This window comes from Pocillopora damicornis, chromosome 3 (genome assembly GCF_964200805.1).
Source record: "Pocillopora damicornis chromosome 3, jaPocDami1.2, whole genome shotgun sequence".
NCBI lineage: Eukaryota > Metazoa > Cnidaria > Anthozoa > Scleractinia > Pocilloporidae > Pocillopora > Pocillopora damicornis.
In genome coordinates, this window is record NC_142672.1 from 26411208 (window position 1) to 26425339 (window position 14132).

The 14132-nt window shown below is 37.4% G+C and overlaps 1 protein-coding gene and 1 pseudogene across 1 annotated transcript; both read right to left on the reverse strand.

Annotated features, from left to right (window-relative positions):
* Positions 1-1787: 1787 nt before the first annotated feature.
* On the reverse strand, positions 1788-3762 carry LOC149049090 (zinc finger protein 862-like; annotated as a pseudogene).
* Positions 3763-6901: 3139 nt separating this feature from the next.
* On the reverse strand, positions 6902-9697 carry LOC149049091 (uncharacterized). Its single transcript, XM_089199319.1, has 3 exons — positions 8565-9697; positions 8233-8329; positions 6902-8027 (listed from the first exon to the last, which is right to left on the reverse strand). The coding sequence occupies exons 1-3, from the start codon at positions 8794-8796 to the stop codon at positions 8021-8023; spliced, it is 336 nt and encodes a 111-aa protein (XP_089055445.1). The 5' UTR covers positions 8797-9697; the 3' UTR covers positions 6902-8020.
* Positions 9698-14132: the final 4435 nt, after the last annotated feature.

Genomic DNA, 14132 nt, shown 5'->3' on the forward strand with positions numbered 1-14132 from the left:
TGAGAAAAAGCAGTGGCTTCAACCAAGCAGTAGGTGATCTGAAAAGACTTTTTTTTTTTTAAGTGGAACAGCACCCTACATAACCCAACGATTCCCAATGATCGGAGACCAGGTATTCAAGCCAATGACCTTGATCAGATAAGAACAAAGTTTGCAGAGGTTTACAGATTCTACGAAGACAAAAAAGCTTGTTTACCGAGCTCGTACAAGTGGCCTACCTTACAGCTTGGTCTAACGAACGGCGATCAGCGTTACGGGGAAGCGACTGCTGGCATTTACATGCGTTGTAACGACGAAGTTCATCACAAATTCGCTGCTTTGAATGTGAAGGCTCGCGCTTTGCCAAGTGAAGAAGAGGTTTTCAACGAGCTATTACCATCAGGTATCGAGCTAACCCTCGCTAACGTGATGGCTGATCAGAATCAAGGATAAAGAAAGCAAAAGGAATAAGGAAAGAAAGGCGGAAGGATTTCAAAGTGTTTAACATTATTTAATGTAATTAAGTTACGTGGTTGCCATGTAAAAAAGCAAGGGCATTTCTTGCACTTCCAACATTATGATAATGCATTCAGTATCATGGTAATATAAAGGTTTGAAAACCATTATGAGGTATTTTAGACATGTTTTTAGTCATTTTGATTGCAGACCTAGGATTCTTCCATGATCTTGTTTAAAAAATCAATTTCCTGGTTGCCTGTAGTATTGTTTTAGTATCTTGTTTGGGATGTAAGAGTTTTTTGGGGGGGCTCTTATTATCAGACTATCGAACATGTAATATGTTTGAATTTTGAATTGTAAATGCAGATCTTAATATTGCTGCATAAATCAGTTTCATGTATTTGGCAAAAGTAAGAGATTTCTGTTAGAGTAGAGTCATACTGCAGCTTCAAAGGAAAGGTACAAGTATTACACTTCCACAGACACAGAACAGAGTGAAATTTTGTATTGTCATCTCAACAGGTGATAGTACTAAAATCCTAAATCATCAAGATTTAGAAGTGAAAAAAAAACCCTCTTTAAATTTACAAATACATGTGCAGCAGTAGAATGTTTACATCTTATTGGAATGTTGAACAACATATAACACAGGTGGACATAGGAGGATATTGGATAGTAGTAGTATTTTTGCAAGAACTGTAGGGTGATGAAAATGCCATGAGTTCTTTTTGATATGTGCACTACATAAATACTGCTTATGAAAAATATGAGGACTGAGAAAAATTTCAGCTTGTATTACGTCTAACCCTTTTTCTGAGAGCTTATTATTTTGTATTAGTAGTAAATAAAGCATATTCTTACAAAGTCCATGCAGTCTCCTTTTAGTATTTTTTTCTGTTAAATACATAATGAGAAATTTGAAAAAGACCATCTAACTCTAAAAATGTGACACAAGTCTTCTACCCATGATGGGAAATGAGTGAAACGACCCAATGCTACTTAGTGCTGCATGAATATAAAAGTTGAATGACGAAAGGTGGCAAAGATGTCTGGAGGCTCACTGGGCATGTGCATATGGACCTTATATTGAGTAGGTGCATGGGTCTGCTCCCAGGGCTCGAACTTAACTTTTGAAGTTAATAGTCGAATGGCTAGTACATGGTCAGGATTCACTAGCCAAAAATGCATTTCTACTAGGCAAGTGTACAGCACAAAACTATCATTTTTATAGATTAAACAAACACAAGAAAATGTAAAACTGCTGTTGCTATCAAACTGTAATCAATTTATTTTTTTATTTTATTTTTTACAACTGTACATAAAATTCATTGTACGTGTTCATGCTTGTTCATTATTCCAATTACCTCGACAACAATAAAACCCAACTGTACATGTACTGCTGCAGACATTACTTCTTTGTGTGACTTAAGCTTCTAGCTGCAAACAGCAGCTACTCATTCAAAATGCCTAGTACCCCAGTAGTGTTCAGTATTAAAAAACAGTTAATTAGGTGTTCCCAAATGGTAGGAATGATCATTGAAGGCAATGATCAGTCCATCAATGTAGGCCGTCTGCTCCGTTCTGACTCCTCCAGCCAGCGTCCAACTGCAAGAACTGCAGTATAGTCCTCATGAGAAGGTCCACTGATAGCTATTCTCATCAACTCATCAATAGTAGAAACATTCAAGGTTGACCTCGAGTCAGTCATGATTCTGTTCATGCAAGAGTTCCCCCGCTCGCAGCAAGCAGTCTGGCAAGGAATTACAAGACATAGTTCCACTAAAATTAGCAGGTTTGGATAATCATCTTTGCAAAACATAAATTTGTTCTTCCAGAATTCGCTTTGCCTGAGTTCAAGTTCTGCTCTAACTCGCTGTAAATGGAATTTCAGACTCATCCATTCATCAAGACAGTCATGCAGACTGAAGTTGTGCTGCTCTAGAGGTACCTGAAAATAACCATGTAGTGTCTGGATTTCATTTTCGCCATGTAAGAGCAGCCGATGCCTGTCTGTAACTGGCCAACCTCAGTGGTTTGTCAAGACAGCTGCTGCTGAAAATACTGGATCTGTTTCCATCCCTTCAAACCTCTCTTGGATGAATGTCATGGCAGCATTCACCGCAGATGCCTGGATAGCATTAATAGCCTGCCTGTCTGCATCCCTTTGAAGCTCTATGCCCTTAAATGTGTTGCCATCCCCTACTTCCGTAAAGAAAGAGTTTAGTTGCTGACCAGGTCTTTCCTTGAAAGATTCAAGTTTTGCTAAAAGGGCAGTTAAGTTATCTTGAACTCTTGAGATTGTTATTCCATCCTCCTGGAAGCTAAGACCCACTTTGGAAAGTGCATCTACGATGTCAAGTAACAGATGCATGATGGCAACAAATTTGTAGCTTGTGAATTTTTTGCTGTAATTCACAGCCCTTCCTTGCATCTGGTTACTGGCATCCCTTGCTTGTGAGGTATGTTGGAAGTGCAAAACTACAACTTGAAAGTTCTTTGACAAGAGAATATTCAGTGCTCTTTGCATATGTGGTACCCACCTTGTACCGTCTGCTTTGATTGCCTTATATGCTCACACTTCCATACTCTCAGCTAATTCTTTAAGCTCACGGTCTGCCTTTGCAGAATAATGATAGTGCTTCCAAATACCTTGAAGCATTTCTTTGACATCTTTAAGAACTGGAACATCTGACAAGGTGTCTGCAAATGAAAGTTCCAACTTATGTGCAACGCAGTGTACCTTAATAATGTTAGGAATTTCTTGTTTAAGCAAGCCATAAACACCACTTATTTCTCTAAGCATAACATTTGCTCCATCTGCTCCCAGGGCCACTGTCTTCTCTTTCCAATCCCTACACACCTCTGTCATAGCAGTTTCCACAGCTGCTTTGATTCCAGGTTCTTCATAGCTGGGTTAAGATAACCCAATGTTGGTGTGAAATTTAATTGCAGGTCTGAAGGCTTTAAAAGAAAAATTCAGTTCAAATATTTTTGCTTGCAATTTGATCATTGCATGATCTACATAATGATTTTCTCTATTAGTAGGGAGCTTTCCCTTAACCCCCACTGTAATCAATGTCAAATGTGAATTTTTGTAGGAGTCAGTGGATGTTATTATTGTTAAAATGAAAGTTGTACACGCTTGATGCGCTGTGTCTCATCCAAGAGACCAGTGAGTGTAAAAATCTACTCACTTAAATAATGCACCAAATTTCAAAGAATGCAAAGAAAAACAAAACTAGTAAAAAAGAGACTAACTAAACCCTATGCAGCCTGATGTTTAGTGGAAACCTGGGAACAAGAGCCGGTCAGACCATACATCATTCTGATTGGCTAAATTTTTTGATAAGCAGCTGGCATGTCGGCGTGAAAGGCAAACCCAAATCGTATGCAGCTGTTATTCAACCAAGAAGTTCCATGGCATCTACTACATGAAATAGATTTTATTGTGATCTGGTGAAAAACGTGCCGTTACAGCTGGTTTCCAGGTTTTTGGCAGTTATTTTGACAAAAAGTGGGTAAAATGAGCCCAATTTGTAGTGGTTTTTTTTGCGTTTTTTAGCTTGTTTGCAGCGTTTTTAAACGTGAAATAAATAAGTTAATTTTTTGCAAAAAAAGAAAAACAACAAAAACGAGTTTTTCAGTTCGAATTGAGCGTTTGGTGTTTTTAGACAGATTTCAATGCAATTTTGCAAAATACATTTAGTTTCAGCTAATTTGCAGCGTTTGGGCTCGAGACCGGCAAGAGTGATGGTACACACTCCTGGCAGAGATAGTTGTGCAAGCAGATATTGATATTTCACCAGTAAAGACCATAAATTGATTAAAAACAAGAAAAGGAAACTTGATAAAAAAAAATAGAATAATGGCAAGGAGAAAAGAGGGCTGCACTAAAGATTATCTACTTGTTCTTGAAGCTGACAATTAACAAGGTTCTTGAAAATTAAGTTTACACAACAAACTAATAATTTGTGAAAATCACATAAATCCCAAGCCATATCCAGGGTTTTGCTCTCAATAAAATAAACTTTTTAAGCAAATTTGGATTTTACCCTTGATTTTACCCAGGACAAGGTTTGGCCTCTGCTGCCTACTACTATCGCCAGCTTGCCCTCCACTCAAAAACATTTCCATTGGGCTAATCGTCAATTTCGTCTTTGTGTACGGCGGTAAATGTGTCGTCAACGTAGCGTAACCAAAGCGGTATGGTTTGTCTTTGTTTGTCAAACCATACCGCTTTGGTTACGCTACGTTGACGACACATTTACCGCCGTACACAAAGACGAAATTGACGCTTTTCACAATCACCTTAACGAACAAAACACCGACATTCAGTTTACCAGGGAGATCGAAGAAGACGGCAAGCTTCCTTTTCTCGACTGTTTGGTAAGCCGAAACAACAACGAACTACGAACAACAATATACAGAAAACCGACGCATACCGACAGACTTCTTGACGAATCATCCTACAACCCGACTTCCCACAAAGCTACGACTATCAAGACATTGACAAGACGAGCGCAACTTGTTTGCAACACACCGGACAGTTTATCTGACGAAAACAAGTACCTTGACCGCGTTTTTGACAAAAACAACTACAACACTGACTTCATTAGACGAAACACTCACAGATTTACCGACACTACAGAAACTAACAGGGACTCCACATCTATCACGACTACAGCTGCTATACCCTACATCAAAGGCACTTCTGAGGCTATCGCGCGGATCCTACAACCTTACAACATTCGCGTAGCTCACAAGCCTATTACTACTTTACGACATTTGCTGACCAACGTTAAAGACAAAGACGAACCCAACAACAGACAGGGAGCGATTTATAAGATCGAATGCTCCGACTGCCAGGCCTCCTACATTGGTGAGACTGGTAGAAACCTTAACACGCGACTAACTGAACACAAACGAGCAACTAGAAATGGCGATGCAAACAATCACATTTCTGAACATCACCGACAAACTAATCACAGAATCGACTGGGACTCTGCTAAATGCTTAACCTACAGTACAAACTATTTTCAACGACTGACCCTGGAAAGCTGGTTCACTAACTTAGAACAGACGCCTCTCAACAGATGTCAACAATTACCAGCACCTTACAAACGACTCATTAACGACGTGAACAAACCGACAAACAGACCGACAAACAACAGACGGATCGAAACCGACCAATGACTGTTAACAAACTCTACACGAGTCTTCCAGCCAATCACATCACGGCTAAACAGACCAATCACGTTCAACAGACCAGACTTTATAACATCATCGACTGACAACTACTCCTCACTTGACTCTGAAGATGACTATCGCACAGATAGTCGAAACGTCAGTCACCAACAACAGTTCTTTTCAGAACTACACACACCCGGACGATCACACTACACGAATTACTTGTGAAAATCACACAACTCACAAGCTATATACAGCATACAATCAGCAGCAAATTATTACAAAGGAATGCAGTAGTCTTTAATAATAAGATTACTTAGTAGCTAAATAACAAATAGCCCAGTCAAAATGTGCTGGTAGCCAGGGATTTGGCCATCTACAACAAAATATCTGGGGCTTACTTCACACTTGTTAGACTTCTAGTCTGAAAAAAGTTTGGCCTCTACCCCCTATTACTACAGCCAGCTTGCCTACTTCTCAAAAACAGTGACTGGGCTGAAAAAAATGTTTGAGAGAAAAATGGCCATAACAAGCCAACTTACTGCAAAATAAGAAACATCAAAGTTACACTTCAAACTAAAACAAAATATAAGCCTTGCAGGGTTTGGTTCTCAATAAACCTAGTTTAAATAGCCAATCTGGAGTTTTTCTGCTCACTCAAAATGGGCTGGCGGCCTGTGATTTGGCCACCTACAATGAGGTACCTTCCACTGACTTCACACTTTTCAGACTGCTTTTCAGGAAGAGGTTTGACCTCTGCTGCCTATAACTACTACATCCAGCTTGTCTACCACTCAAAAACATTTTGACTGGGCTGTGCAAGTCTTACTAGCATATTAAAAGCACCTTCAGGTAGATAACAGCAAAGCAGACTTTGTACCGAAATGCTTTCCATTAAGTACATCATTACCCTCTTCTAGTATTTCTAGTTTGTGTTTGTCACAAATCACAAGTTACATTACATCATACATTCAAGTTGACAAAGCAATCAGGGGCAAATTTCTCATAATAAGATGCAATGATCTTCAGTGTAAGATTATCTGGTACTTAAATAGTAAAATTTTCGAGGGAAGAAATAACAACAAACATTTTTTCTTTCTCATCAACATCAACTTCCAAAAATAATGGACCGCCCAAAACAAAGAAATAAATTGTATTTGTGATCTAACAGGGCTTCAATGTGACACAAGTGTGCATATTTTTATTTCCTACAACTTACAAGTGGCAGAAATAGCTGAAATGGTCCTCACGTGAACACAACAGAATCCCCTGAGTGTATAGCCATGTAAAACTATTTATTTGGTGTCAAAATTACATCCCAAACATAATGATATTTGACTGAAACTCAGCTTACCTATCTTTCGTTTAGACTTCAAAACTTGCTACTTTCTCACCACCGTTTCAATGTTTACTTGTTTTTCAAAAGGTGGTAGAGCCTGATTGCAGATAGTGATTGTTTTTACTTTAAAACTAGATCACAACACCCGAGCCTTTTTATGCTAAAACACTAAACTACTTAGTCACCATAAGCCACCATTTTATCTTTCCTGTATACCTATTCCCAAGCTTCGGGTCCCAAAGGTCCCACACAAACCATAAAATAATGCTATGCATTAAATTAAGAAGTAACAATAAACATTACTTTCGTCTCGAGATGATATTGGAAATGCCGGGATGCAGATCATCCACAAATCTATCCCCAGTCTATTTACTGAAACCACAGTCAAATTACATGAAGTATATTGCTTCATTTGAGGAGATATTGCAAGTGATGATTATCCTCCTTTTGAGAGAGAGATTTTGTCATGAAGACAAAACATTTCCCTGATAAAAGAAATACTTCATAAGACAATGTATCAGTTTAGTACGGCAAAAGAGATTATGCAATGGAAAGGTGTCTGTATAGAAATGTATATGCATTGCTGGTTAAGAGCTTGGATTGACTATATTTATGATTTGATCTATCAACAAGAACAGAAATAAATGCCCATTACAATAAAAAGCCCAGAAACATTAAAGTAAATAAAGTAACCAGTCTGCACTAGCTTCCCATCTTCATTCACATTGACAGTAGGAGGTATGTGCCTGTAGAAACCATCCACAAAAGCTTCCCCTGTCATGGAAAAGGAGGGCCTGGTGGATCATCGCATCACATTCACTACACATCTTCTTTCCACCACACTCTGCGCATCTGACATCACACTTTCCCTCAGCACAAATGGCACACAACTGGCCTAACATATGCAACCCTTGAGTACACAGAATGGACTTGAAAATCAGTTCCCTTGATGACTCTCAGTTTTCATTCAAACTGTCCACCCTCTTTTCCCAGTTATTTTCCAGGCTCTGGAACGATTCAAGAACTTCCTGGCATTTCAGCAGAGTTGATTGAAGTTCATCGTCTGTATGAAGACAAAAATATAACTTTTAGCTTTAAACATTTTGGAAACTTTAAAACATGTAAATGAATGCAGAGATGTGAACTAACTTTAATTTTCATGAGTGGATGATTCATTATTAGCCATAAAGGACATGTATAAAAAGCTTTCATAAATCAAAATTGACACAAGATTTGGCTATGACTGTACCAAAAAAAATTTCCCATACCTTTGAATGCAGTTGTTTATAAACCTCCCTGTTTGGTTCACATCATCTGATTGCATCTCATGACCCGCGTCATACACACTTACGCCAGGAATTAGCTCTATTATTGAAGAAAGGATGACGGTTACGAGGTTAATATCAAACGCTACAAGGGCTTTTAAAATCACAGCGAATGATTATGGGTCGGGTTGTTCCTGATGGGAAACTGCTTAATTTTAACAAATAATTTGAAAGTACCATAATCTTTCGCTTCGCTCCGCAATGGTGTACGTAACTTGATAAACGATTAAAAAAAAACTAACGACAGCAAACCGATAAAAATATTGTAAAATCACCTTCTTCTGTTGCACTGCAGAGCGAAGTATTCGTCCCTTTTTTTTCGCGAGGCCGATACTCGTGCTTGTATTTCCTCAAAACAGTAGTGAAGTCCCAATAAAATTCTAAACACTCAGAGCTTCTTTCCTCTTCCGTGATACTTCTTTTTCTCCAAGCAAACTTGTTGCTTCTTGTAGCAGAGCATCCAGATCTTCTTTTTCCTTCGAAGCCTTCTTCGCCGCCATTTTGCATTTTGTGACTTGCGCTACCTTAGTAGCTCCAGTCTACCGCTGGCCTCACGGTCATCTCAATGTTGAATGATAATACTTCATTTGGTCTCATTTGAGAAGTTGTGATAATCCTTCATTCAGGGAGGAGATGACGGGGCTAGAGATGACGCCAAGAGAATGCGTTTACGAACAGCATATTAAAGACAAGGAAATGGCACGCTCATTTATCAGTAATGGATGGCCGACATCAAAATTCAAAAGTGAACTAGTAGACACGGCCTCAATGATATGTTGGTCAGTATCAACGACAGAACTTTCTACAGTATTGCTAATCTCGAAAGGCTTGGAAACTGCCTTTACGAGAAACACTTATTCTGCTGATGAACAGAAACCCTGGTTGATTTATTTGGTTGCCGCTGAGAACGAGCTCTTATCTCGCCATATTTCTGACGTCTGGCGTAAGAAGACTATCAGTCGAAGTGAAGATCCTGACCTGGTGGATCAGATTGCAGAGCATGTTGTCTACAAGTATGACAGGAAAAATAATGAATGGCTTCTTTTACCCATTGCGGCAGATGAGAATAATGTTATTCGTTTTCAGACGGAGGACTTCGAAATGTGGAGCCACCCACCAAGGGATAAACCTTTGAGAACAGTTCTGAGTAAAAGCGATGACTTCAACCGAGCAGTAGGTGAATTGAGAGTGTTATGAGGACGAAGTTCATCACAAATTCGCTGCTTTGAATGTGGAGCCTCGCGCTTTGCCAAGTGAAGAAGAGGTTTTCCAAGCGTTATTACCAGAAGGCTTAAATCTAACCCTCCATGATATCGAGATGGCTGATCAGAATCAAAGATAGAGAAAGCAAAAGGACTAAGGAAAGAAAGGCGACAGGATTTCACATTGTTTAACAGCCCTCACGATTACTTAGTTTTTTTACATGGTTGCCACGCTAAAAGCAAAAGCATTTCTGGTATTTCCGACATTGTCATTGTATTAATACCGTAATTTCCGGCCATTTACCCGCGCGGCAGATTACACAGTAACAAGAAAAAAATTTCAGCAGATCACCCGCACTATCAGATAGCCCGCACCCAAAAATAAAAGAACATCGTCAACTCACACAAAGTTCCTCCATTGTGTTTTGTTGACATGATATCTTTTAGCGCGCAATCAATAAATTTTCACACTTCTTGTTTTCGATGTTTCACTGAGAATGATACCATTTGTAAAAATCGGTTCTGAAAAAAAGTCGATATCTCGAGATCTACGAGTCAAAGAAATCGCTTGAAACGGGAAAATACTCTTTAACTCAACGCAGTGGTAGGCAGCGTCGGATTTTCTGTCGAGCTATTAATTATGAGGTGCCATAAAATGAACATGTCGGCAGCAGTTTCCGTGTGAATTGCTCTGAAGCCTGCTTATTTCACAATTCATCCTTTTATTTTCAAGTTCATTACCCGTGTAGGTGAGGATTGTTTTTTTGAACTTAACGAAGAAACAAGCTGAGAAATTGACAAGGTAAGAAAGTAAGAGTACAAACAAGATAAAAGCTTTATTATCGAGTGTTGAAGATATGTTTTCGATTTGCATCGGCTCTGATGTTCTCATCATTGAGAAATCCATTCTATAATCATTTAATTAGGCCCAATCCATCTAATAGCATGCTTTATTATGTAGGTGACTGTGTATTGAATTTAAGGTAAAAATAATTATTTGTTTGGATAATGGTATATATCATCTTCGTCGTCTTCGTCATCAGGGTAGAATTTTTCTTTACCTTGTACAAACAAGTCAGGCATGTCCTGTTCAGGGCTAATATGGCAAGGCTAATTTACTTTCCCTTGGAAAGGTATTTCAATCAAGAAAACATTTTTTCAGTAAGACCAAACTATACACATCCAAACTTGAAAATGCCTGTGGCACCAAATTTTCACTTAACACTTGAATCCTGTTGAGTATCAAATTATTGCTGAGATGCCGAAACTAAACCGAATGAGGTGAACTGCACAAGACCTTTTATTTGCCAAAATGTTTTACTGGATTACTGCAAGATAGTAATAACTATGTGCATGATTCTTGTGAACAGAAATCTGCAGTCACATAAGTGCTTGAAGATGGTCACTTGAAAAAGCAAATTTACCTTGAACATGCATTTTTTCAAGTCTAAGCATGTTATGACATAAGTAGACAATGTGTGATTGGAAGCAGTTTTATCTTTGTTATTAAAAGTCATAATTGTGGAGTGATGATCATTTCTCAACAATGAAGTACATTTGACTCCCAATAACTCAAATCTTCAAAGGGAAAATGAAAAGGTTTCTGTTTGAGTTCTTGCTGAAAAGTGTGGAAATTTACATCGCAAATTATAAGAGAAAGCAGTGAAGTAAAAAGGGAATATTGGCAGGAAATATTCAAGCTCCAGTTAATTTTACAAAGATGTACTTTTGCACTGCAGTGTAATAAAACCCTACACTAATAATACCTGGCCTAGACTTAACACATTTTTTGCAATGCAAAAAAATTGTAGAAGTCGCGAATACATGGTCCTTATTAGAATTGTTAAAGCATGCCACTTACAGCACTGTTAAACTTGACTCTTCTGTTTGTAATTTTGGAATCTTCAAAACATATTACAAGGAGATACAACTTTATGATTAGATTAAAAGTATTGCTCACATTTTGAATGTGAATTTAAATTTGTAGTTAGTGTATCTTATGAGGTTTTTTAGACATTATTTAGTAATTCTGACCGCAGACCTAGGATTCTTTCATGATCTAGCATAAAAACCAATTTCCTGGTTACCTGTATTATTGTTTTAGTATATTGTTGAGATATAAGAGTTTGTTTTTTGGGCTCTTATTGTCAGACTACTGAACCTGTAATATGTTTGAATTTTGAATTGTAAATGCAGATCTTAATATTGTTGCACAAAGCAGTGTCATGTATCTGGCAAAAGTAAGAGATTTCTGTAACGTAGACATACCATAACTTCAAAGGAAAGGTACAAGTATTATACTTAAACAGAGACAGAACAGAGTTAAATTTTGTACTGTTATTTCAACAGATGTTAGTACTAAAATTTTAAATCATCAAGATTTAGAAGTGAAAAAAAAGCCCTCATTAAATTTACAAACATGTGCAGCTGTAGAATGTTTACATCTTATTGTATTGATGAAAAACATATGACATAGGTGGACCTTAGATATAGCTGGATAATAGATAGTGGTACTATTTTTGCAAGAACTGTAGGGTGATGAAAAATATGGGGAATGAGCAAGATTCAGCTTGTATTATATATTTAACCTTTTTTTCCCGCGAGCTTATTATTTTGTATTAGTAGTAAATAAAGCATATTTTCACAAAGTCCATGCAATCTCTTTTCAGTCTTTTTTTTTTCTAGTAAATACATAATGAGAAATTTGGAAAAGACAATCTAACTCTGAAAACATGACACAAGTCTTCTACCCATGACAAGAATTAAAGTGAAAGGACCCAATGCCACTCTGTGCTGCACAAACATAAAAGTTGAACAATGAAAGGTGGCAGAAATGTCGAGAGGCTCACTGGGCATGTGCATAAAGATCCATTAAATAGTGCTGAATTCATTGGTCCAGTCTTTGATCTTTCCACAGGGTGCAGATACTAAGTAGGTGCATGGGCCTGCTTCCTTAAAGAAATAATTCAACACAATAATTGAAGAGGAAAAGGCCAAAACACGTGTCTTCAAATACCTGTGAGAATGTCAGGTTGGGCATTAGAGACCATAGGCACCTCACGTCAGACATGCCTTTATATCTGAAACTCGCATTGCAGTCTTTCTGGCATTCTGTTCTAGTTCCCACGCTCGTGACAAGATGATAAACATCTTCCTTTACACAAACGTTCACAACAAAGTTTCCAAAGATAACGATTTCTCTCATATCTAATAGTATAAGTTATTGACAATCATGGAGGGAAAATGGGAAAGGAGCCCCAAGAAACCATGGGACTTATAAATAAAGTATGAGCTTTTATATCTAATAGTATATGTTACTGACAATCATGGAGGGACAGGGATGAAATAGGTAGACTAATGAAATGAAAATAAGTATAGGTAATAATATGATCACGAGTGCAATTTGGTGTAAGTAAGCACAAGTACATTTTTCAAAAACAACAAAATTGCACAAAAAATTGAAAAATTTACAAGTGCTTATTTACACAAAACTGCATGAAAAATCTTGTTACCTGTTAATAATTTTGTGAAAAACTCATCACAGATAGTTGAGCCTGAAAAAATTTTTGCAGCACACATGCACTTTTTGTAATTTGCACTTGGCTTACAACTTTGTACTAGTGTTACCACTAGTTTTCAGCTAATCAGACGGGCATATTTATTTTTCATGTATATTATTACAAACCAAGAAAAAACAGAACAAAGTAAAAAAAATACCAGACATCTTGCAGCCATACTTTAATCAATTTTCTCTTTTGCTCTCATTAACCCAAACATGTTTGAGAAATCATGCATTTTGTCTGTTTTTTAAATACTTTAATTCTGTCTTTTCATCATCGATGATCAATAGATCATCTACTGTGGATTGCACTCCTACATTCAAGTTGACAAAGCAATCAGGGGCAAATTTTTCATAATAAGATGCAATGATCTTCAGTGTAAGATTATCTGATACCTAAATAGTAAAATTTTTTAGGGAAGAAATAACAGCAAACATTTAATATTGTTGCATAAATCAGTGTCATGTGTCTGGCAAAAGTCAGAGATTTCTATAACAATAGTCATTCAGTAACTTCAAAGGAAAGGTACAAATATTACACTTCCACAGACATAGAATAGAGTGAAATTTTGTATTGTCATTTCAACAGATGATAGTACTAAAATTTTAAATCATCAAGATTTAGAAGTGAAAAAAAACCCCTCATTATATTTTCAAACACATGTGCAGCAGTAGAATGTTTACATCTTATTGGATTGTTGAACAACATGTGACATAGGTGGACCTGATAGGTGGATATTAGACAGTAGTAGTATTTTTGCTATTTCTGTAGGGTTATGAAAAATATGAGGAATGAGCAAAATTTCAGCTTGTATTATATATTTAACCTTTTTTCTGAGAGCTTATTATTTTGTATTAGTAGTAAAGAAAGCATATTTTCACAAAGTCCATGCAATCTCCTTTCAGTCTTTTTATTTCTAGTAAATGATGAGAAATTTGAAAAAGACAACTGACTCTGAAAGCATGACACAAGTCTTCTGCCCATGACAAGAATTAAAGTGAAAGGACCCAATGTCACTCTGTGCCGTACAAACATAAAAGTTGAACAATGAAAGGTGGCAGAAATGTTGGGAGGCTCACTG